The sequence below is a fragment of the Elephas maximus genome, chromosome 17 (assembly GCF_024166365.1).
Source record: "Elephas maximus indicus isolate mEleMax1 chromosome 17, mEleMax1 primary haplotype, whole genome shotgun sequence".
Classification (NCBI taxonomy): Eukaryota; Metazoa; Chordata; class Mammalia; order Proboscidea; family Elephantidae; genus Elephas; species Elephas maximus.
This window is the reverse complement of record NC_064835.1, coordinates 29,093,545-29,119,928: the sequence shown is the minus strand read 5'-3', so window position 1 is coordinate 29,119,928 and position 26,384 is coordinate 29,093,545. Positions and strand designations below refer to the sequence as shown.

At 39.9% G+C, this 26,384-nt stretch overlaps 1 protein-coding gene across 4 annotated transcripts in view; it reads right to left on the bottom strand.

Annotated features, from left to right (window-relative positions):
• The window catches only part of FAM118B (family with sequence similarity 118 member B), a 75,848-nt gene that overhangs the window by 2,103 nt on the left and 47,361 nt on the right, over positions 1–26,384 (bottom strand). For all 4 annotated transcript variants that reach the window (XM_049856520.1, XM_049856521.1, XM_049856522.1 and 1 more), the window contains exons 4-6: positions 19,320–19,547; positions 16,242–16,370; positions 12,769–13,054 (exon numbers count right to left, since the gene is read on the bottom strand). In XM_049856520.1, coding sequence (XP_049712477.1) covers positions 12,769–13,054; positions 16,242–16,370; positions 19,320–19,547 — 643 coding nt within the window. The remainder of the gene's footprint in view (positions 1–12,768; positions 13,055–16,241; positions 16,371–19,319; positions 19,548–26,384) is intronic.

Genomic DNA, 26,384 nt, shown 5'->3' with positions numbered 1-26,384 from the left:
CACATAGTATGACTAGAAAGGATGGGGTTATTTTAGCGTGGGAATGATAAGAAAATTACTTTTCTATTCCCATTACTTAATTTTTCTGCAAGATATGTATTAGATTGCATGGAACCCTCTGAAGCCAGTAAGTTTCTCCCTGCAGAAGTGAATACACAGCACAGTGCCAGGTACACAGACAGCTCGTGCTCAGTGTTAAAAAACAACAGCAAAACACTTTACCAGTTACCAATATATACATCCACAGAGACTCAAGGCACAACCAAGGATGATAAGCTTGCCTAGCTGCAAAATGAAATAACGCTTTTAACCTTAAACTGCTTGGCTAGAGTCAAATTATAAACTCAGTCGATCGTTCTAACAAAGTCCCCCGGCCATACTGAAATCCTGTTTTTTTTTTTTTAATTTTGTCGTGCTTTAAATGAAAGTTTACAAATCAAGTCAGTCTCTCATACAGAAATTTATATATACTTTGCTGTAGCCTCCTAGTTGCTCTCCCCCTAATGAGACAGCACACTCTTCCCTCCACTCTCTCTTTTCACATCCATTCCGCCAGCTTCTGATCCCCTCTGCCCTCTTATCTCCCCTCCAGACAGGAGATGCCACCACAGTGAAATCCGTGCTTTTTAAAAACACAAAACACTAACGACAGCTCATAATTGTGGGGAAAGCCACTCTACTTGGCAGCCTACACAGCTGAGGACAGAATTTGTGGTACTCTACAACACTTCTCATGTTTTTTGTCAGGAAAAGAATTAGCAGCACAGGAAGAGCTGCCCAGAAGGATTTGTTTAAATTTTACCATCTTTCATGGGTAGAAGATGTCAGAATGTAGGTTAAAAGAAATATGTAGAGCCTGGATATCTTGTTTGACAAAAACAGAATATGCCCAATGGGAAAGCCTACTTGTGGGAAAACAACAGCATAAGAACAAAAAAACTTATCCCCAAGAAGGAATAGCAAATAGCTTTCACTAAAGAGACTAAGGATTTTGTGACATCTTCCAGAGAAAATGGAATATGTGGCTAACTGCCTCCATGAACCACGAGACCAGAAGAACTGGATGGTGCCTGTCATGGATTGAATTATGTCCCCCCCAGAAATGTGTGTATCAATTTGGTTAGGCCATGAGCTCATGTGATTTTCCTGTATGTTGTAAATCCTGCCTCTATGATGTTAATGTGGGAGGATGGGTGGCAGTTGTGTTAGTGAGGCGGGACTCAACCTACAGGATTGGATTATGTTTTGGGCAATCTCTTGAGATATAAAAGATAGAGGCAAGCAGAGAGACAGGGGGACCTCATACCATCAAGAAAGCAGCACTGGGAGCTGAGCGCATCCTTTGGACCCGGGGTCCCTCCGCTGAGAAGCTCCTCGACCAGTGGAAAATTGAGGACAAAGACCTTCCTCCTGAGCCGAAAGAAAGAGAAAGCCTTCCCCTGGAGCCAACACTCTGAATATGGACTTTTAGCCTACTTCACGGTGAGGAAATAAGCTTTTGTTGAAGCCATCCACTTGTGGTATCTCTGTTATAGCAGCACTAGATGACTAAGACAGTGCCCAGCTACCATTACTGAACATTTTGATCAAAAAGTCTATAGAAAAGTCCTGATCAAAACAATTTCTGGATCCACGGAGGCTGGATGAACCCCCAAAACTGTTTTCCTGAGACAATCTTCAAACCTTAAACCAAAAATACCCCCTGAAGCCTTCTTAAAACCAAACAATAGTTTAGCTTAACTAGTAAATAATGTCTGCCTTGAGCAGTGTGTTCTTTTAAGATCTATCTATATTGGATCAAATTGGCAATAGCAATTGCAAAGATTAGATAGGAACCTTAAAGGGCAGTGAATTTATGTTAACGGGGGAGGAAAACTCAGAAAAGGAGGGTGAGAATGGTTATACAACTCGAAGAATGTAATTAATGTCAGTGAACTGTACATGCAGAAATTGCTGAATTGGTGTATATTCTGTGTATAGTCTCAACAACAAATTAAAAAAAAAAAAAACTTCCAGAAAACAAAGTAGACAGTTTTCAGTGTTTAGTAATGGTGATGCCTTTTAAAAGTCTTGTTCCATCAAACTATAAAAACAGATAATAAAAGATTGTGCAGTTTTTCATTACAGGATAACTTCACTTGAAGCAATGTGTTATGGATTGAATTGTATCCCCCCAAAATATGTGTCAACTTGACTATGCCATGATTCCCAGTATTGTGTGGCTGTCCACCATTTTGTGATCTGATGTGATTTTCCTATGTGCTTTTAATCCTAATCTCTGCCTGTGGTTAATGAGGCAAAATTTTAGGTTATATTAAAGAGGATTAGGGTGGGATACCACACCCTTACTCCCTGATTCGATATACACGGGGAGTTTCCCTGGGGTGTGGCCTACATCACCTTTTATCTTACAAGAAATAAAAGGAGACAAGTGAGCAGAGGGATGAGAACCTCTTGCCATCAAGAAAGAAGTGCCGGGAGTGGCTCACACCCTGTGGACCTGGGGTCCCTGCGCTGAGAAGCTTCTAGAGCAGGTGAAGATTGATGACAAGGACCTTCTCCCAGGGCCAACAGAGAGAGAAAGCCCTCCCTTATAGCTGGTGCCCTCGCTCTAGGGCTTTCAGCCTCCTAGACCGTGAGGGAATAAACTTCTCTTTGTTAAAGGAATCCACTTGTGGTCTTTCTGTTATAGCACCACTAAATAACTAAGACACAATGTGATTCAGAAAAGAAATTGGTAGTGATTACTGAATTCAGGAAAAGTACTTTACGTTACTGAAAAATACCTGTACTTTAATAGGTTCTCCTAAGATGTAATCAGATTGACAATGAAAATACTAATATGTAACTTTCAGTAATACATTCTGTGTACAACAGCAAGCCCACTTTGTGGATCATTGGTAACTTGACTCATGTTCTTTATCTGTTATGAGTGGTAACAGGTAACTACTGTACATTCATTTATATAGCACTTTATAGTTCACTTCCACGTGTCACTGGATGTTAAAATAAGCCTTTGAGATGAGGCTATCTATTCTGCCTACCTTTAAAAAGAAAACTACAAAAAGAAGTAAATTATTAGGCTACAGTCACACAAAAAGTAAGAGGAATAAATTTAGACTCCTGGTGATCTTCTAGACCAGTGTTTTAGACCATCTTCCCTCTCAAAAGAATATTTCAGGAAGCCTATGGGCTCCTCTCCCATCCCTTCCTCTCAACAGTATGCTCCCACTTACTCAGGCTGGCCCCCAAAATATCCACAGATTAATGTGTTAACTGACTCAAACTTTGATTAGCAAAACAATGTTTAAGGGATCTCGTAACTGTCTGTGTCTATTAAAACATGATTTTGTAAATTTCAATCAGAGTTTTTTCCTTTTCAGTTCCTGTATTAAACTCAGTGAAAAACTTCTTTGGCCAGAGTGCTTTTGTGAATCCTCATGAAGTGCTGCCCGATCTGGATCACTCTATTCCTTCAATCAAACTTTATTTTACCAGAGACTCCAGTTCGCACTTTGACACATCTTGGTGTCAGAATTGCGGGATTCAAAGGTGCGTTGGCTGCAGCCGCCCCCAAGTAATCAAGAACCTGGAGCTTCAGTACCAAGTGTGAGCCCCTTGAGCTCATCCGTCTTCGTAGATCCATGGGAGTCACTGATGGGTAAAATAGTCTGCTGAATTGAGCTCTGCCTCCTTGCATAGGACTCTAAGGTTTACTGAAGTATCTGGTTTCATTTTGTCTTTGTTTTGTCTTGTCTGTTTTCATTTTGGTCTTACAAGAATTTGTGCCTGTGCTAGTGGCAGTAGTATGAGGTTCTGGGCAATTTACTGTCCTAGAAGTTTGAGTTTGTGAAATTTCAGGCTTCATAAGCCACAAAGAAAACCGAGGGCACAGGACGACCGCTAAAAGCTGATAGGGTGGTTCCCTGCCCCAAGAAGTGGCTAAAGTCTCCTGTGATAGGATAAGCCAGGTTGTGAGACAGGCCAGAGCATTAGGCTGCTTGCCGACTGCAAACAAAAGCTTGTGGAACAAAAAGGAACACACTGGTTTAAACAAAACACTGTCCAAACCCTGCAGCGTCCCCTGCCAGGAGTTTGTTGAGTCTGAGAGTCAATCTTGTACAAACTCAAACCTTCTTTTAAAACGGGAAATGCCATATCTAGGGGCAGTGTGGGATTCCCTTTTGGGACTCCTGCCTGATCTATGGACAAGCACTATGGCTCTGCTACCTGCTTGTATTTATCTGTTTGGCATCATCTCACTAAGGACAGTATGGAAAATATGTGGCCACTTTTGGGTTATTCTGAATTATCTAAATTGAGTTTTCTGCACAGTAAATTAGAAAAGAAAGGCTCCTGAATTAAACAGAGGCAATGGGACACCTATTTTAATTGGTATTTTGAAACTTTAAAAGACACAATGAAAGTAAAATTGCTTCCTTGCAAGACAATGCTTATAAATTAACTAAACAAAATAAGGAACTGCAATGTCAGATTTCTGTTCCAACTACCCAAGCTGCCCCGGGACCAACTGCTCCTTTGCCTGCCACCTCTCCTTTGTATCCTCCTCTGCCTTTTCACTCCTTTGACACTGCTAAAGATTCCTCTGATAGCTCTTTGTCTGAACTTCCCTTTTCCCCTAAAGAACCTACTGGGAACATAAAGCCTATTCCTGAAATGCCTTTTAAAATCTCTTCCAGTGTGGATACTGAGGATCCTCAGAAATACATAAAATTGCTAAGGATGTACCAAAACTGTAGGAGGATCCTTAACAAGTTTGCTGAGGAATTTAGAATATTTGTTGTGACTTATAAGCCTGGATTTCCTGATTTGTATCAACTAGCCCACATGATAACTAGAGGCCAGGGAAGATCCAATTGTGGTTGAGAATAGGCTGAATGGAGAAGTCCTAAAGACAGTTTAGCTCTAGACCTCAATAAAACAGTCACCCAACTGTTAGAGGATTCTCCGGCTATCAGTAAAAGACTGCTAGAAGCCATTCCAAAGGCTTTTCCCCAATAACTGGACAAAAATTCACTTTTATACACAAAACAAAGACGAAAATGTGTATGATAACCAGACCAGATTATTTCAAAGGTTTCTGAACATTCTGCAAATGATCTGTCATCCTCTAGGGCTACAGGAGCTTTCAATGCAGTATTCATACCTGGCCTCAAACCTGACTTTCGGCCCTGGTAAAAAGGCATTGACTAGATTGGAAAATAGGCTCATGAACTTTCTCAGACCTTGGAAACTAAGCAAACCTCTAAGGCAAATAAGTTAATGGCTGTATAATTGCAACAACTGCAATCTCCTAACCAGCAAAATAAATTCAAGCCCTTTGGAGGCACTCAACCTGGAACTTGCAATTATTGCAAGAAACCCAAGCACTGGAAAAAGGATTGTTGTAAGTCAAAGAATAATCAAAAGAAGCAGCTTAAGCCAGAGACCTTTTGATTGGATAAGGAATGAAGGGGCTCTGGAGACACAACAGGGGCTTTTCCTAAAGTGACACTTAACCCGCAAGGAGAAACTACCACGTACATTAATGGAGAGCCTTGCAAACCGTAAATTGATATTGGGGTCACCCTCTCTGCAATTAACCCCACGTCTTTAAAAAGCTCCTGCCCCAGAGTACAAAAACTTCAAAAGTTGTGAGGGGTCACAAATCGAGAACAGATTTTGATTAATTCAAAACCTGTTCTGATAACCCTTGGCCCTATTGAAGATTTACATCCTTTTCTGCTTAACCCTGACTCTCCTGTTAATTCGTTGAGCTAAGACCTTTTGTTTAAGTGGGGCTGCCATTTTACAATTTTCAGAAAAAGGCAAAATATTATTAAGCTTGCCAGACCCCCTAAAAACCTCTAATGAGGGATTAGAATCAGAATTAATTCAAGGTGAAGAAGCTGCTTGCTGTTTACAAGCATTAGTTATATGCATAAAGACAATCTAACCCCCTCTAACCCATTTCCCTCTGACCTTTTTTCATTAATTCCTAAAACTTTATGGGCTACCACATCTACCAGTGTGGGACAGGTTTTATCAGCAGAACCCATTAAATTTCAAGCAGACAGCTCTAAGCCTTTACCAAGACACCCTTAAATGAGAAGCTAAGGACAGATTAGCCCCTATTATTCAGGACTTCCTTTTTAAAGGATTAATTGTTCCCTGCACCAGCCCTTGTAACACCCGTATACTCCTTGATAAGAAATTGGACAATTGAGTCTGGAGGTCTGTTGAAGACTTAAGGGGTGTTAACCACATTATTATATCTAGATTTCTAATAGTCCCAAATCCTCACTTACTGCTTCCAAATATTCCTCCAGATGCAATGCATTTTACTATTATTCATCTCTGTAGTGTCTTTTTTTAGTATACCTGTCCACTCTGAAAGCCAGTATTTGCTTAATATCACTGGAAACAACCAACAGTTTACTTGGACAGTGATACCTCAAGGATTTACCGAAGCTCCCACTTACTTTTTTCAAATACTTCAGCCTTTGCAATTTCAGAATGAATCTAAATTATTGCAATATGTTGACAACTTACAAATATACTCAAGCTTCCAACAAGTCTGTATTGATGACAGCATAATCTTAATAGAACCTCTAGCTGCCATAGGGCATAAAGTTTCTAGAGAAAAACTTCAATTGGCCTAGGCTTCTGCTAAGTATTTTAATCAGTTGATTTCTGCAGAAGGCATTTCCATTGATCCTAAGTGGAAAGAAGCTATGTTTGCTCTTCCTATCCCTTAAACTAAGAAAGAATGTACTGGGATTTATGGGGATTTGCAGCTACTGTGGAACATGGATTCCTAATTTCTCCTTGTTGTCCAACCTCTATATAAATATTTGAAAGCCTCTGAACCAGATTCTTTCCAAATTGCACCAGAGGATCAGGAAACTATAATTAAACTGAAAGAAGCTCTAGCAAGCACACCTATGCTAGGCTTTTCTAACTATCACCTAGACTTTTACCTGTTCGTACATGAAGCCTCTGGAAACGCTTTAGGTATTTTAACCCAGAAACATGAAGAACATAAGAGGCCAACAGACTATTACAGTCTGCAACTTGATCCTGTAGCTAGAGTACCCTACATGCATCACGGCTGTTGCTTCCATAATTAAACTAGTTGAAAGCACTGCAGATATACTGGAAAATTTTCTAAATGTTTATATTCCCCGTGCAGTATCTGCCATACTTAACTCTGCTTTGACCCAACATCTTTCTGCCAGTCAACTCACTTCTTATGAAGTGCTCCTCCTGTCTGCACCTAATATTAGACTACATTCTGTGGCTTCTTTCAATTCTGTCACTCTCCTTCCAGAAATTGACAGTAAGGATTACCAAATACATGATTGCTGAAATTTAATTGAACAGCTTCTAATTCTCTGAAAAAATTTAGGAGAAACTCCTTTGGCTAAATCCTAATTTAGTTCTCTTTGTTAACGGCTCCTATTTGAAACCTGATCCTATTAGCTCTTGCTATCAGGCTGGATATGCCATCACAACCTCTACTGAGGTTCTTGAAAGTCAAGAGACTACTTTGGCCCAACAAACTGAATTAATTGCTCTTATTATACTAAAAAAACTGAACCTGCTGCCGTCAAGTTGATTCCAACTCATGGCAAACCTATAGGACAGAGTAGAACTACTCCATAGGGTTGAAGGAGTGCCTGGTGGATTTGAACTGCCAACTCTTTGGCTAGCAACCGTAGCTCTTAATCACTATGCCTACAATTAAACAATTAGATCCTACAAACTTGCTAAAAGGAGGTCTGTGACTGTTTTCACGGATTCTAAATATGCCTTTGGAGAGGCTCATGATTTTGGCATGTTATGGAAACAAAATTTCCACCCTCTTCTGGAACTGCCATAAAAAATGGAGCTTTAGAAGCGGAACTTTTAGATACTTTACTACTGCCCTCTGAGATTGCTGTGATAAAGATACAACCTCATTGACCTAAAGGAGTCCCTCAAACTGCAGAGATCAGAGGGAACAGCCTTACTGACAGAACAGCCAAACACGTGTCACTTCTCAAGTTATCATAGCCCTAATGAAAAAATGAAATAATCATAATCTTAGAGAATTAACTTTAGAAAAATCAATTAAAAAACCAACAATTAGTTAAAACTGATGAAATTTTAAAATGAAAGAAAGCAGGTTGTTTTTAGGATCCCATAACAAGCTCTGGCTGAATCAGAGCTTGTCTTGCCTAAATCATTTCATGTCATTACCCTGAAAGCTCTCTAGGAAAAATCCTATTTAGGATGAGATAAAATGATTGCAGTTTTGAAGAAATAGTGGTAGGCACAATTTTTTGAGGCTGCCGGGCATGCTGCCGTATCATTGCTCTGTTGTTCCCTCTATAACCCAGGCAAACTTTTTCAAATTTCACCTGGGAAATGCCCATTACCTTCAGGACCTATGCTTGAACTGCGATTATGTTTTAACCAGCCCCTACCTTCAAATGGTTATAAATATGTATTAGTGATGATTTGCAGATTTTCACATTGTGTAAAGGCCTTTCCTAGTGGCCATGCCATTGCAACCTTTGTAGTTAAGAAACTTCTTGAAAATACAATTCCCACTTGGGGAGCACCAACAATTCTCTGCAGAGGACCCATTTTACTGGACAAGTAATTAGAAAATATGTAAGATTTTTCCTATTTATCAAAGACTTAATTGCCCTTACCATCCACGGTCTTCCGGGCTAGTAGAATGAACTAATGGTATAATAAAAATCCATCCGGTTGGCCAAACTTTCTAAATCCCTGAGTTTATCTTGGATTAAGGTCCTTCCCTTAGTCCTTTCTAAATTTGAAGTACACTCCATTCAGGCCATATAAATTAACCCTGCATGAAATTATTACCAGAAGGACTATGGCCCCTTCCTTATTTCTCAACCTATTACCTATTACCAATTTAGCTCAACCTGAATTACTGAAATATCGTCAATCTTTGATTCAGGGCTCTAAAGAGTATACCTTTCATGAGTCAAAGAAACTTTTGACAGCCAAAATTTAGAAATAAAAAAAATTATCTACTATTAAACTAGGTGACTATGTATATTGGAAGAGGCACCAATTAGATGATTCCTGGAGCCTTGTTGGAAAGGGCCATATTTGGTCCTTCTCACTAACCCTGGTACTGCTAAATTACAGGGAGTTAAAACTTGGATCCATCTGTCTCAGTTAAAGAAGGCTAAAGCCCCTGCCTGGACTGTTAAACCTACAGAAGGGTTTACCCTGAAGTATAAACGCCCTTGTGGCCAGAAGCAGACAATGTCAGAAGCAGACAGCTCTTCCCAAGGTCGAGGAAGAAGACCTCATGTAAGCGCTTGGAATTATTGGACTTGTTTTTGAAATGCCTTATTTTACAGGCTTGGTTTTATTGACTGTTAACTTTTTATGCAGACTATTGACAATTTTGCCATTTGCTTCGTATTTATAGCTATCCTTCTATTGACTGCTGTACGGTACTTTGTTGGTATTGTCCCTTGTTTTAATATCCTCTTTTTTCATGCAAATAACTGAAGGAGAAATTTGCTTTATCATAGCTATTATTTTTATAATATTTGGCTTACTGTATTACTTTTTTGCTAGTATTCTTATACTATGAAGCCTTTTTTAAGTATTCTCTTACTGTATATCATGACTCTTGCTGATGCCTGACATGATAATGTCTTTGTAAGATTAACTCAATCAGCAGCTAGTGCTTGTAATCTGACTCTTGGATTTGCAATCAAATCCCAAAATCTGGAATACTTATTCAGACCCCTTAGTTGTACCTGTGTTTAATTATAGCTCTGTACCTGATTCCACTGTAAACCCTAATAATTCCTTTAAATGGGCTATGTATGTGTCAGGTTGTAGCACCCTCCAGAATTATTAACAAGTCCCTGAGTGCCATGTTTCAATTTAACTCAACACCCTTGAGTCAATGATACAGACTCAAGTTTGAAAAACTGTACCAAAAATACAGAGAAGTTTTACCCACGTACTCAGTGGTCACTCACACGCCCAAGGAATCCCAGGTATCTTCAAACTTTTATACAAGGACCTGTGGTAATACCAAAGGAAAGGTACCCTTTTGTCCTAGCACTTACTACTCTACATATTGGGGGCTATCGTCTATTTATAACAACTCTTTGACTGAAGAATGGCTTGAAAAAATCAACGAAACCATCTCTTTTCCACAAAATGACACTGGAAATGATATGTTCTGTGCTCCTCATGGATATATATTTTTATGTGAGGGATCAAAATACTCCACAAGAAAAAACCAAATCCAAATAACAAACTCTATGCTTGGGTGTTACCACGCCTAGATGGTTTAAAAATGACAGGTCAATGCACACTCGGGTTTTTAGGCATTCTCCTGAACTTCCACTCTTAAAATGAAAGTGTGCGCTGGACCAATGATCTGAAACTCTTCCCAACACAAAAGAAACTATGAAAACCCTATAATGCACAGATCTGGGGATGGATGGGCATTTCTCTGGAGCTTTTTTTCCACTTGTGGGTATTCCAAATTTGAAAAATCTCTTTGTAATTTGTCTGCTACTAAGCTCCAAATAACAAATGAACTAGCCAATAGCACAGAAGCCCAACAAGAGTCTTTAAGCTCTCTTGTCAAAGTTGTGTTGGATAACAGAATTGTCATTGATTTAATTCTGGCACAAGGAGGAGTTTGTGCAATTTCTAATACTACTTGTTGTACTTGCATAAATAATCAGGAGAAGTGGAACAAGATCCTGAACAAGTTCACCAGAAAGCTACATGGCCTCAACTACCCCCTATGTCCAACTCCCCTTTTTCTTGGTATTTTCAGTTGGCTACCTATTGAGGCGGTTTTTGGCTATGTTCAATTTTACAAACTGTATTTTTTAAATCATTATAAGAATTATTATAGAATTAATCAAGCGTTTTATGAAATGCTTTTCAGGTGCTTGTACTCACAGTGAAACACTACTTGCTACATAAAAGATCATGTATTTTGAAGAAACAGCAATTCCTTAGAGGACAGTTTGGTGTTTTACCTTGGCTGATGCTCCTCTCTCCCAAGTACTCCTATTAATTCAGCCCTGCTCTGACACACTCCTTCTTAAAAAATTACACAATCAGAGGTCCAAGCTATGGCATGGTGAAGATGGAACAGATGGTGCCATGCTACCTTTCATGGAGAGTGTCTGGGGTCTTAAAAGCCTATTTTAATAGGTAGCCATCTAATAAACACAAGGAAAGTAAGTCCATGCAGAAGAAAACATGGTTACAATGGAGATCAGAAAATTTCTATAGAAATTCTTGACCAAAAGGGGGGTTGTGAAGGAGCCCCAAAAATCTAGGTGACTGACATGAGGAGAAGCTTCTGCCCAAATGGTAGGCCAGGCTCTATTCTGTTGTTTACTGTTCAGTTTGAGCTGACTCTCAAAAGTTAGCTAGCCAGAATACTTCATGAAGCCTGCAAGCTCCTCTTCCCTCTCTTCCTCTCACAGAATGCTACCAGGAAGAACACTTACTCAGGCTGGCCCCTAAAATATCCATAGATTGACAACATGTTAACTGACTCAAACTTTATGATTAGCAAAACAATGTTTAAGGGATCTCGTAATTATCTTGTGTCTGTTAAAGCATGATTTTATAAATGTCAACCAATCAGAGTTTTTTTCCTTATAAGTTCCTATATTTTCTTTACTTAAACTCTGTAAAATATTCCTTTGGCCAGAGTGTCTTTGTGAATCCTCACAAAGTGCTGCCTGATCTGGATCGCTCTATTCCTTTAAAAAAACTCTTTGCTTTAATTTTAACAGAGACTCTGGTTTGCTCTTTGACAATTTGAAATGTTTGATTTTTTGTGTGTGTGTGTTTATAAAGATAATGCATAATCACTGTAGAAAATACTAATATAGAAACACAAAATTTAAAAACATCTTAAATCCCACCACATAAAGAAAGCAGGAGTTAATTTAGTAAACATCATTCCAGATATTCCTCTATGTAAATACACACAAAAATAGATTTACAATTTTACATGAATGGGACAACTATTTTAAGATCTGCTTTTTTTCTCCTTCACTCAATATATCGCTGACATATTTTTATGGCATATAAAAATAAAAACAGGTATACATTTTCTCTTTTATTGGCTTCATTATATTCCATTGAATAAATATTGGTATGTCTATAGAATCCCCTATTGATTGGGACATGTAAGGTTGCTTCAAATTTTTTGCCATTATATATAACCCTGATTATGTCCTTACATATACATCTTTGTGAAATTGTCCATTAGGAGAAATTCCTCTTAGAATAAATTACATTGAGTGACGTTTCTGGGTCAAAGGTTTTAAATTTTGATTCATGTTCCAAATTTTCCTCCAGGAAAGCTGTACTAACCACCTTCCCACCAACAGTACATAAATACGTTCCTTTCCTCACACCCTTAGCCAAAAAAAAGTTATCATTCTTCTCCATTTTGTTATCTAAATTCTAATTGCATTTCAATGATAACTAGTGAGGCGGAACATCTTAACATACATTTTCCCATTATCCCTACTTCTATTTTGAACCGTTTAGGGATACCAGTTCTCATTTTCCTACCCCAAATGGCATTTTAGTCTCACTTGAAGACTAACCCTGATCTCCCTTTGTCATTTGGTTAGGTGTTGTATTTCTCATCTTGATAATGATTTTACCCATCAGAAATACATAAATGGCTGAAGAGCTGTTGCTCTGATCACTCAAGTTCAAAATACGTCTTACCTGATCTACCCCTCGTTGAGATCTCAAATGTCAGTCGCTTGAAATATTCGGGAAGATCAGCATATTCATTTCCGTAGGAGATGACTTTAATCCCTTTGTCCAGCATGTTTTCTCGAAGCTTCTTGAACTCATCGACATCTCCTCTCCGAACCAGCATGAAATGTTCTAAGTCAGATTTATGCTTGACAGCCTCCAGGAAAAGAGCTTGGAAAGTGGTGTCATCCACAGTCCAGCCGCAACCCAGGAAAAGAAATGACTTGTTTTCGTAGAGCTTCTGAATCTCTCTCTTGAAGGAAAAGAGACATATGAATGACACTGTGAACACACACGAGACATGTCTGAAACATTAAAGTCAATTCATAACTGCCACACTTAGACTGTGATGACCCACTAACCAAGAGAGCGTTCCAGAGAGTTAAGAAGGTAGATACGTTCTATGAAGGAGTTTAATCTCCTACTAGTTAATTACTATAACTTGGTGACTGGTCTAAAATTTTATCTTTACCTGGCATTCTTATGTAGGTTCTCTAATCAAGGTTTCATAGGCTTGGCACTGGTCTACTGTCTTGTAGTTTTTTTTTTTGATCTGTGTACCAAAAGGCCTTTAGACACTGGCTGAGATCTTCTCCTACTCTTTCCATTTCCTGGGTCATATTTGCTTTATTTTGCCTTACAAACTGAATCATGGATCACCAGAGAAGACAAAACCACCACCAGATTTGCTAAAGGAAGTCTGATACTTAGACCATAAATGTGTGTGTATGTGTGTATATAGTTGATCCCATATTTTTTAGTTCACCTACTTTAAAAATTTATTTGTAACCCCCAAATCAATAGTTCTAGTGCTTTTGTGAACATTTGTGGACGAAGCACTGAAAATTTTGAGTCACTAGGTATATACGGTCCCAGCTAAGGTTGAAGAAAGTGATGCTCTCCCTTCTTATTTTGGCTCTCATATTGTAAACAAGTGTCCTTTTCACGGTCTATTTAGTGCCATATTTTTACCATTTTTGTGCTTTCCTGCGGGGGGGGGTGGGGGATGGGGGTGGGTGGGTGGGTGGATTTCATTGTTTAAAATGGCCCCCAAACAGTGTTGAAGTGCTGTCTAGTGTTCCTAACTATAAGAAAGCGGTGCTGTGCCTTACAGAGAAAAAACGTATGTATTAAATAAGCTTTGTCCAGGCATGAGTTACAGAGCTGCTGACCGTGAGTTCAGTGTTAATGAATTAACAATATACATTAAAAGGGTTTCTTTAAACAAACACACACATAAAGTAAGACTATGTATTGCCTCGGCTGATCAAAATGTGACCAGAGGCCTGCAGGAGCCTAACCCTGTATTTCCCCCGGGAGCAACGGTTCAGTATTCACTAGTTCAGTGTTTGTGCTGACTTTATAGACCATAAATAATGAGAACCGACTGTATTTTCATCATTAAAAACATTAGAAGTGATTTTGCTTGAGGGATCAATCAATGTTAGTGATTGGTACAATTACAGGAAATGTTAGGGAAAGATTAGTTGAAAAAAATCCCCCATGCTTTATAGAACATCACATCTTCTTGGTCTTTCTTTTGCCATATCACGTAAAGGTGCTACCGTTTTCTGTGGCCCAGTCCTGAAAATAGCCAGAACGCACACTTTTCTCAGAGGTCGGGGCTAGTGTATACGTGAGTCCAAAGCTTACATTCCAAAATATCCATCAACTTTTTCACAAAGAAGAAAACCTTCATTTCATAACCAGAGTCTAATTAAAAAAAAAAAAAAAAAATTTTTTTTCCATTGAACCGTAAGTGTTTTGTTAATTCAATAAAATCCCATCACCACTTGCACATCTCTTTAGAATATATGTTCTAGTAGTGGTCAGTAAAAGCCAGTAAAAAGCTGCCCAAATAATTTTTGGTATGTTGTCATCGTTGTGTGCCATCCAGCCAATTTCAACTCATAGTGACCTTACAGGACAGAGCAGAACTGCCCCATAGTGCTTCTTAGGCTGAAATCTTTACAGGAGCAGATTGCTAAGCACTGGCCTTTTTGTTAGCAGCTGAGTGTTTAACCATTAATAAACCAAACAATGAACAAGGGTAACAATGTGTTCCTGATATGTGTTATGAATTGAATTCTGTCCCCTCAAAAGATAAGCTGCTATAAATCCTAACCTCTGCCTGTGGTTATAACCCCATTTGTGAATGTGTTATGTCTGTTGTATTAATGAGACAGGATTAGGTTATGTTAATGAGAATTAAAAAAAACAAAAACCAAACCCACTGCCATCCAGTCGATTTCAACTCATAGTGACCCTACAGGACAGAGTAGAGCTGCCCCATAGGGTTTCCAAGGAGTGGCTGATGGATTCAAACTGACGTTTTTAGTTAGCAGCCGAACTCCTAACCACTGCAGCACCAAGGCTCCTACTGAGGTTTAGGTTGTTTTTTATGTCAATAAGGCAAGATTAAGGTCTATCTTGAGTCAATGTCTTTTGAGATATAGAAGAGATTAAACAACCAAGCTAAGTAGCAGAGATGGGGGAAGAAAGACACCAAGCCACAGGAAGATCACTGTCATGGATTAAATTGTGTCCCCCCAAAATATGTCAACTTGGTTAGGCCATGATCCCCAGTATTGTGTGGTTGTCTTCCATTTTGTGATTTTCCTAAGTGTTATAAATCATAATCTCTGCCTGTGGTTAAAGACAATGGGACGTAACACCCTTGGCTCAGGTCGCACCCCTGATCAAATGTAAAGGAAGTTTCCCTGCTGTATGGCCTGCACCACCTTTTATCTTATGAGAGATAAAAGGAAAGGGAAGCAAGCAGAGTTGGGGACCTCATATCACCTAGCAAGCAGTGCTGGGAACAGAGTGTGCATCATCTGGTCCCAGGGCTCCTGAGTGGAGAAGCTCCTGGTCCAGGGGAAGAATGATGACAAGGACCTTCCTCCAGACAAAGCCTTCCCCTGGAGCTGACGCCTTGAATTTGGACTTCTAGCTACTAGACTGTGAGAAAATAAGTTTCTCTCTGTTAAAGCCATCCACTTGTGGTATTTCTGTCATAGCAGTACTAGATGACTAAGACAATAACCCAGGAACAGAAGCTCAGAAGAGACAAGGACCTTCCTCCAGAGCTGACAGAGAGGGAGAAAGCTTTCCCCTAGAGCCAGCACCCTGAATTTGGACTTCTAGCCTCCTAAACTGTGAGAAAATAAATTTCTGTTAAAGCCACCCACTTGTGGTATTTCTGTTGTAGCAGCACTAAATGACTAAGACAGTATGTGATGATGATGCCAATGATGGAGTGCAAACGACAACTCTATGGTTTGAAATGTTAAGAGAAGCTCTACATTTCCCAGGATGGTGTGAACATAGGAAGACTGTTTGACCTTCCAGTTTTTAACTAATGCAGAACACATTTCCTCTTTAAGACACGTGACTTATCTAGACAGGCTTCCCTGGAAAGACTTCCCGAGATCACTCACCATAACTTCAGTGTTCCTAAGCACATTCTGATATCCAGCTGGATGCAGGACGATGCCACTGGGGTTGGTGTAGACACCATGGATATGTAACACGCTCAGCTTCCGCTTCTCCTGAGCCCACTCAAGAACCTGCATGACACAAACACAGCTCAACAAGGCTGGTGGGTGAAGCAGCTGCTTCAAGGTCTCGATGGGCAAGAGGCTGTTTTGGAGGACTTGTCTCTTGGCCTAACTCCCTGGCTTCATAGTATCACAGGACAGAAATACAAAAATTAAAGTGGCCTACGTTTCCAACTCAGGTAGAACTGACAGCAGCAAGTCTGGTACTTCTCTTTGAAAATATCGACAAGTAGAATTTACCTGTCTTCATTTGCAGAAACAATAGGGGCTCTTTCCACCCATGACACACATGAGAGCAGTGGATGGCTGTGTGAGTAATGGCTCCCAATGAATCAAGCCACCTTTATCTGTGCCCTTGTGGAGCCCTTTTTCACAGTCACTCCAGGCTTGGCCATATGACTTGCTGTAGCCAATGGGGCATCAGCATACATGGCATGAACAGAAGCCTGAAAAATGTCTGCATGAGTCTTATTTCTCTCCTTTGCTGAATCTGGAACCCAGCTGATGTGTGAAGAAGCCTGGACTAGCCTGCTAGAGATACATGGCCCAGCCAAGTGCCTGCGCCAACAAACATGTGAGGCCATTTTATTCCATCCAGCCCTGGTCAGGCCACCAGTTGATTGCAGCCATGTGAGTAACTGTAAGACCAGCAGAAGAACTGCCCACTGAGCCCAGGCCAAACTGCTAATTCATATCATCATGGGCAAATAAAATGTTTGTTTGTTGTTTTAAAGTTTCTAGGGAAGTTAAGTTTCAGGATAGTTTCTTATTGCAACAATGTTGCTGCTGTTAGCTGGCACTGAACATGTCTGACTCATGGCAACCTCATGCACAAAAGAAGGAAACGCTGCCCAGTCCTGCTCCATCCCCATGATCAGTTGCAGGTCAGCCCATAGTGATCCACAGCAGTAGTCCATGGACAGTCCATTCTCTGTAGTCCATCTTTAGTGAGGAAGCTTTGCTGAAACCTGTTCAGCATCAGAGCAACATGCAAGCCTCCACTGACAGAGGGGTAGGCAATAGATAAGTGATAGAAGAATCACTTGTCATCTCTGAATTACCTAAAAAGCTACCAAATGAAGAACAATCAATTAGATGAGAATGATAACAACAGCCATCTGGAATCCATGGACCCATTTTCACAAGGACTTGAGGCAGTATAAATTTATTAACACCCTGGAGAAATATGGTATGGATTAGGAAAAACAGCCAAGAGGCACAGCGATGTAGAATTTGAGTATTAGTAAGCCCCATTCTGACTACCAGTCAGTGGCTTTAAACATTGCCCCTAACGTGGGCTAAAAATCCAAAAGCAATCTTGAGGCTCAAGGATGAAATGCAAAGAGAAATACCTAGTTTGATAAAGATCCTTAGTTTTGAAAAGATACTTCGGCTTCTGATGCTCAGGAATACTCGGGTGACCCTTGGAGATTATGGCAGAAATACATGGAAGTTGTTCTAGCTACTAATTCTCAAGTTTCATTTAATCATTTGTTAATTCAGAGACTATTTACTGTACACCCACTGTATACCAACAAAAATCAAACTCAATGCTCTCAAGTAGAATTCTGACTCATAGCGACCCTAAAGGACAGGGTAGAACTGTCCCATAGGGTTTCCAAGGGTGTAAAGCTTTACAGGAGCCGAATGCCACATCTTTCTCCCAGGGAGTGGCGGGTAGGTTCGAACCGCTGACCTGGTTAGCAGCTGAGCTTCATCATCAGGGCTGCTTACCTATATAAAAGCTGTTGCCATGAAGTCGATTCCAACTCACTGCGACCCTACGTGACAGAGCAGAACTGCTCCACAGGATTTCTAAGGAGCAGCTGGTGGATTCGAACTGCTGACCTTTTGGTTAGCAGCCGAACTCTTAACCACTGTACCACTAGGGCTCCCCTTACCTATATACCAGGTACTATTTTTGACATTAAGTAAGAAAGGCTGACACGGTAAGCAGTCAAAACAAACAGATGAACAGCCGAGATTAAAAATTTCAAGTTGTAGTAACTGCTATGAAGGAAATGGACAAGAGGATGAAACAAAAAATAAGCATGGGGCCCTTCTTTAAGCAGCATGGTCAGAGATGACCTCTTAGAGTGATACTGAAGTTGAAACTTACAGGGTGAGAAGGAGCTGACCATACAAAGCATGAGGGTAACAGGTAGAAAACATTCTAGCCAGAAAAAACCATTTCTTTAAATTTGATTTCTCTCCCTTTGAAAACCTGGCATCAAGGTCAGCAAAACTGCAAGACTGGTATTACAGCTACTACTCAGGCAGAGGCAGTACTGTGGCAGTGAATGCCAGTGGGCGAAGCAATTGCCTGTTTAAACTCTATTTAGTTGGGTTATAAACTGGACACAAAGGGAGGTTCCTGAGAAAAGCAAAATACAGAAGTAAATTACACAAAGCACAGAGCAGGAGAAATGAGGCCTTAGGGACTCATCTCACAGTTCCTTGCACTCACCTGTATCTGTAACTCAGTATTGTGGTAGGTGGCTAAGACATGGGATACATCGAAAAAAAAGTCTGCTGATGCTTCCAGCTATCACTTGGCCTGGAAATCCTAGAAAGCTGCTCTTCCAGACATTACAAAGTACTTATCACACATTTCTAATACATTAAAAAAAAGGCCCTAGGAGAGAACTCTAAATGAGTATTATAACCACCTGATACTACTTAAGTGCTGAAGAGATCTTACAGTTCAAATGACTTCTTATAACCTTGCTTTAAGTCAGGTTACAGTTAACAAGCCTCACAGAACTGAATACTACTAAGATCTGTGCATTTTACTGTATATCAGTAACTAATCTCAAAAAAAAACCTCAAGAATAAGAATCTTCCCTTTTAGAGCTACACAAGTACTGATACTATACAATATACCAACTAAAAAATGGATTTTCTGATGAGAATACATAGCCCACTTTTGTGAGAAGTGACTAATGCTTTATTCTCTACCTTTTTCTCATCAGTGAGGTCCAGGGATTCAAGTTGTTTTCCCTGGTCTGCTGCATAGAGTTCCAGAAGATTATCAAAATTTGTAGTTAATACTAGGGCTCCATTTTCCATCAGGTGGAGAACTGACTGAAGCAGCTGTTTTCCAGAATCTTCCATCTTTGACTCCAAGTCATCAAATACTTCATATAAACAGTCCTTGAAAAACGTGGATCGAACATTACTGGTACGCTAGAGAGGAATTTGAAAGACAAAAATTAATTCTTGGTGTCTTGCTAAGATATTTTTTAAAATTACAGTTACAGCAAATTTTTGAAGAATATTTTATAATTAAAATAGGGGTTAAATATGAGGGTTGTAAAAAGGGAAATGGGATGCTACATGCCAAGTTCTTAGCATAATGGCTACCTAGCACATAGGAAACGCTATTACATCACATGCAAACAACATAAACTCTTTAAATAGGCATTTTTACAAAATGAAAAAAGTGGGCACGGCAAAGAGATGTGAATTACTACCAGGACAAGATGACAGCTGAGGTAGAAAGCACAGCTGTTGTTACTGGTAGCTGTCGAGCAGATTCCGACTCATGGCAACCCCACGTGTGCAGAGTATAACTGTGCTCCATGGGGTTTTCAATGGCTGTGACCTTTCAGAAGCAGATCACCAGGCCTTTTGGTTAGTAGTTGGCGAGCACTTAACTGTTTTCGCAACCCAGGGACGGCACCAGCCCTCGAATTAGACCTCGATGCTTTTCTTTTTTTTAAATTTTCCTTATCCAGGGAATGGCCACTAAAAGAAAGCTCTAAATGTGATGTAGCATCCTAGGTGCTTTTTAGAGCTGCTTATGAATTTCAGAAAAACCACTTACTTCTCCCTGCTTGTTTTTTCCCTGGCATAATTCAGTAATTTGTTCGCAGGTTGGCTATGAAGAACACCTAGCATAATTAAGGCTATAAAATGTTTGCATTTTGCAAGTGTTAAAAATGATATCAGACTGCAATAAGTTTCTAAACAGACTCCTTATTTCTCAGCACATGGTTCATTTAAATAACCGTTTGACCTCTGAGGACTAATGGGGAAATATAAGACCAACCGCAAAAGAGAAGTTGGCTTTATAACTTAAAAGACCAAGTAGCCTCGGGACAAAGGAAATTTGAAATGGGAAAGTAACTATGTAATATGATATGATCAAATAGCTTGGCTGCTAGCCAAAAGGTTGGCAACTCAACTCACCCAGCAGCTCTGCAGGAGAAAGACCTGGGGCTCTGCTTCCGTGAAGATTCCAGCCGAGAAAGCCCTATGGCAGTTCTACTCTGTCGCAGGAGGTCGCTATGAGCCGAGACTGACTCGATAGCACTTAGCAACAACAACCCTATTCCTGAAACCCCATTCTATAACATCAGAGGAAGAATGAGTTTCAAAGGTTCCAGTATTTCCCATGCACGCTACAAATAACTGCACTTAGCTGCTACCAAAAAAGCAAAAACAAAACCTCAACCTGTTGCTGCTGAGTCCATCCATAGTCACGGCGACCCATGTGTTACAGAGTGGAACTGCTTCATAGGGTTTTCTAGGTTATAATCCTTACAGAAGCAGACTACATGACTTCTTTCCTTGGGACTGCTGGGTGAGTTGGAACCAGCAACTTAGCTGCTAAAAAAAAAAACTTAGCTGCTAGACAGTAGACATTTAGCTCTTCCATTTTTCCTCAAAGTAGTTCCCCTATCTTCCTGGCTTCCCCCACAAACCTTTCTAAGAGCCCAATACTCGGATAAGCTTTCCATGGAACCATCTATGCAGATTCAAAAACACAACTTATTTTGCCAGTTTCCCTCATTTTCCAAAGTATTTTATAAAATGATCAATTCTTTAATCATACCTACCAAATAAATGGTAAACGGATATATTCACAGCTGAAAAATCAGAGTACAGAGGTGAAAGAGCACCTCTGACTGGTGGCAACACTCCCAGTACTTTATCTGGGTTCGGTCGATCACTGTTTCAGGCTACACCCATCACTAAACAGCCTCCTGCTATATCCTGTAGTCAGTAGGTTCAAAGAGTCTTTTTTTTAAAATTTTTATCATACTTTAAGTGAAAGTTTATAAGTCAGTCTCTCATACAAAAATTTATATACACCTTGCTATATACTCCTAGTTGCTCTCCCCCTAATGAGACAGCACACTCCTTCTCTCCACCTCTATTTTCGTGTGCATTCAGCTAGCTTCTGACCCCTTCTGGCTTCTCATCTCCCCTCCAGACAGGAGCTACACACATAGTCTCGTGTGTCTACTTGATCCAAGAAGCTCACTCTTCACCAGTATCATTTTCTATCCTATCCAAACCCAGTGCTATTGAGTCGATTCCGACTCATAGCGACCCTACAGGACAGAGTGGAACTGCCCCACAGAGTTTCCACGGAGCGTCTGGTGTATTCAAACTGCTGACCCTTTGGTTAGCACCCGTAGCACTTAACCACTATGCCACCAGGGTTTCCTTCTATACTGCAGTCCAATCCCTATCTGAAGAGTTGGCTTTGGAAATGGTTCCTCTCCTGGGGTAACAGAAGGTCTGGGGACCATGATCCCAGAGGTCCTTACAGTCTCAGTCAGACCATTAAGTCCGGTCTTTTTATGAGAATTTGAGGTCTGTATCCTCCTGCTCTTCTGATCCCTCAAGGGTTCTCTGTTGTGTTCCCTGTCAGAAAAGTCATCAGTTGTAGCCGGGCACCATCTAGTTCTTCTGGTCTCAGGCTGATGTACTCTCTGGTTTATGTGGCCATTTCTGTCTCTTGGACTCATAATTACCTTGTGTCTTTGGTGTTCTTCATTCTCCTTTGGTCCAGGCGAGCTGAAACCAATTGATACATCCTAGATGGCTGCTTGCTAGCATTTAAGAACCCAGACGTCACTCTCCAAAGTGGGATGCAGAATGTTTTCTTAATAGATTTTATTATGCCAATTGACTTAGATGACCCCTGAAACCATAGTCCCCAAACCTCTACCCCTGCTACGCTGGCCTTTGAAGCATTCAGTTTATTCAGGAAACTTCTTTGCTTTTGGTTTAGTCCAATTGTGCTGACCTCTCCTGTATTGTCTTTCCCTTCACCTAAAATAGTTCTCGTTTACTGTTTAATTAGTGAATACCCCTGTCCCTCTCTCCCTCCCCACTCTCGTAACCATTAAAAAATATTTTCTTCTCTGTTTAAACTATTTCTTGAGTTCTTATAATAGTGGTCTCATACAATATTTGTCCTTTTGCAACTAATTTCATTCAGTGTAATGCCTTCCAGATTCCTCCAAGTTATGAAATGTTTCACGGATTCATCATTGTTCTTTATCGATGCGTAGTATTCCATCGTGTGAATATACCATAATTTATCCATTCATCCATTGATGGACACCTTGGTTGCTTCCATCTTTTTGCTATTGTAAACAGTGCTGTAATGAACATGGGTGTGCATGTATCTGTTCATCTAAAGGCTCTTACTTCTCTAGGATATACCCCAAGGAGTGGGGTTGCTGGGTCGTATGGTACTTCTATTTCTAGCTTTTTAAGGAAGTGCCAAATCAATTTCCAAAGTGGTTACACCATTTTACAGTTCCACCAGCAATATATAAGTGTTCCAGTCTCTCCACAACCTCTCCAATATTTATTATTCTGTGTTTTTTGGATTAATGCCAGCCTTGTTGGAAACCCTGGTGGTGTAGTGGTTAAGTGCTATGGCTGCTAACCAAGTGGTCGGCAGTTCAAATCCACCAGGCGCTCCTTGGAAACTCTGTGGGGGCAGTTCTACTCTGTCCTATAGGGTCGCTATGAGTCGGAATCAATTCAGCAGCAGTGGGTTTGGTTTTTTGGTTTTGGTGTTGGAGTGAGATGGAATCTCATTGTAGTTTTGATTTGCATTTCTCTAATGGCTAATGATCCTGAGCATTTCCTCACGTATCTGTTAGCTACCTGAATGTCCTCTTTAGTGAAGTGCCTGTTCATATCCTTTGCCCATTTTTAAAGTGGGCTATTTGTCTTTTTGTAGTTGAGTTTTGGCAGTATCATGTAGATTTCAGAGATCAGACTCTGATAGGAAAAGTCATAGCTAAAAACTTTTTCCTAGTCTGTAGGTAATCTTCTTACTCTTTTGGTGAAGTCTTTGAATGAGCATAGGTGTTTGATTTTTAGGTACTCCCGGTTATCTAGTCTCTCTTCTGGTGTTTGTGCATCGTTAGCAATGTTTTGTATACTGTTTATGCCATGTATTAGAGCTCCTAGCATTGTCCCTATTTTTTCTTTCATGACCTTTATGTTTTAGATTTTATATTTAGGTCTTTGATCAACTTTGAGTTAGCTTTTGTGCACAGTGTGAGGTATGGGTCTTGTTTCATTTTTTTCCAGATGGATATCCAGTTATGGCAGCACCATTTGTTAAAGAGATTGCCTTTTCCCCATTTAATTAACTTTGGGCCTTTGTCAAATATCAGCTGCTCATATGTGGGTGGATTTAAGTCTGGACGCTCAATTCTGTTCCATTGGTCTACGTATCTGTTGCTGTACCAGTACCAGGCTGTTTTGACTATTGTGGTGGTATAATGGGTTCTAAAATCAGGTAGTGTGTGAGGCCTCCCACTTTGTTCTTTTTCAGTTATGCTTTACTTATCTGGGGCCTCTTTCCCTTTCATATGAAGTTGGTGATTTCTTTCTCCATCTCAAAAAATGTCATTGAAATTTGGATTGTAATTGCATTGTATGTATAGCTTGCATTTGGTAGAATGGACATTTTTATAATGTTAAGTCTTCCTGTCCATGAGCAAGGTATGTGCTTTTCCACTTACGTAGGTCTCTTTTGGTTTCTTGCAGTAGTGTTTTGTAGTTTTCTTTGTCTAGGTCTTTTACGTCTCTGGTAAGATTTATTCCTAAGTATTTTATCTTCCTGAGGGCTACTGTAAATGGTATTGATTTGGTGATTTCCTCTTCAATATTCTTTTTGTTGGTGTAGAGAAATCTAACTGATTTTTGTATGTTTATCTTGTATCCTGACACTCTGCTGAACTCTTTTATTAATTTCAATAGTTTTCTTAAGGATTCTTCAGGTTTTTCTGTGTATAAGTTCATGTCATCTTCACATAGAGATACTTTTACTTCTTCCTTACCAGAAAGATTCTTTTCTAGTGCTAAAAAGACGCTAAAGCCCCCTAATTTACATGGCCAAGGATTTGGGTCATGTTTTCCAACTTTTGTCCATCTCATTACATAATGTCATAAATAATTACATCACATTAAGAACTCATAGGCTACTAACTGGGGACCCTTGCACAGCTTAATCACAATGAGCAATCTGATCAGAAACAAAGAGTGACGAATTTATAACCCTAATGAACTTCACTACATATAAGTGTCAAAATTATCAAAACAGTGGTATATCCCTTAATGTGTACCAAAATTACAAAACCATTCATCATGCCATGACCTAGCTATCTCACTTCTTAGAATGTATCCAGCAGATATAACTGCAAACAAATAACATGACATATAAAAGGTAATCACTGCTCGGTTATCTGTAACAGCAAACGACTGGAAACAAGCCAGGTACCCATGTACAGGAGACTGGAATGGAAAGGTCTCCAGGATATACTGTTAAGTAAAACAAACAAGGTACAGGAGAGTCTGTCTAGAACGCTATCTTTTGAGTTGGGGGTGGGGGCATGGGTAGCGAGATAACAATAAATATAGTCCTAACTTGCTTATATTTGCAAAAAGAAACACCGGAAAGATACGCGAAAAACTAATAGGATTTTTGGAGGGTGGGTTTGGGGGAGGAAGCAGGCAGGGACACAGGCGGGTGTTGAGATGCCTCGATGTACCTAAATGTTTTGATTTCTCCACGGTGTGTAAATAGTATCTATTCAAAAGAGCAAAACCAAATTTAAAATGAAATAATATGATGTATTTCCTTTGTTGTGTTTTACAACTTCATTTTGTACTCTGACTCATACATATACACAATCATAGACACGATTTTCCACCACCAGTTTAATTACTACACACACAGATAAAAAAGCCTGGGTAGACAATCAGGTAATCATGGATGCGGAATATAATTTCCTGCTTCTACGAAAAGAAATACTAAAGGTTAAACCCCGGAAATGAATTCTCTGAGCCACTTAGTTGTAGCTAAACATCTTTTAGTCCTTGTTATGGACTGAACTGTGTCCCCCAAAAATGTGTGTCAACTTGGCTAGGCCATGATTCCCACTATTGTGTGACTGTCAACCGTTTTGTCATCTGATGTGATTTTCTTATGTGTTGTAAATCCTATCTCTATGATGTTAATGAGGCAGGATCAGAGGCAGTTACGTTAATGAGGCAGGACTGGGATCTACAAGATTATATCTCTTTTGAGATATAAAAGACAGAGGTGAGCAGAGAGACAGGGGGACCTCATTACCACCAAGCAAGAAGAGCCAGGAGTGCGTGTCCTTTGGACCCAGGGTACCTGCGCTGAGAAGCTCCTAGACCAGGGGAAGATTGATGACAAGGACTTTCCCCTAGAGCTGACAGAGACTGAAAGACTTCCTCTGAAGCTTGAACCCACAATTTGAACTTCTAGCCTCCTAGACTGTGAGAGAATAAATCTGTTTGTTAAAGCTATCCACGTGTGGTATTTCTGTTACAACAGCACTAGATAACTACTTCTTTAAGTTACTAAATCTTGCATATGAACATAGAGAGGAAGGAGAGAGGCTTTGGTGGCTGCACTGATTTCCTCAGATTTAAAATAAGCATTTTTCTCTCTCAAAGCAGATGACAACAGAGCTAAACTCCCCACCAGTGACCTCTATAAGCAAAGATAAAGGAATGAAAATATAAACGAGGAGGCTCAATGGTCAAAGGGAAATGCCAAACTCCCACACAACTTCCAAGGCCATTTCCTCATTCGTTTAAAACAGTGAACTGAATCCAATGTTACTTCATTTCCTTCTACACTGTAACTCATATCCTTCTGGTTCCATATACAGTAAAAACGAAAAATAAACTCTGAATCCTTTTTCCCCCAAGATTATTAACATTTAT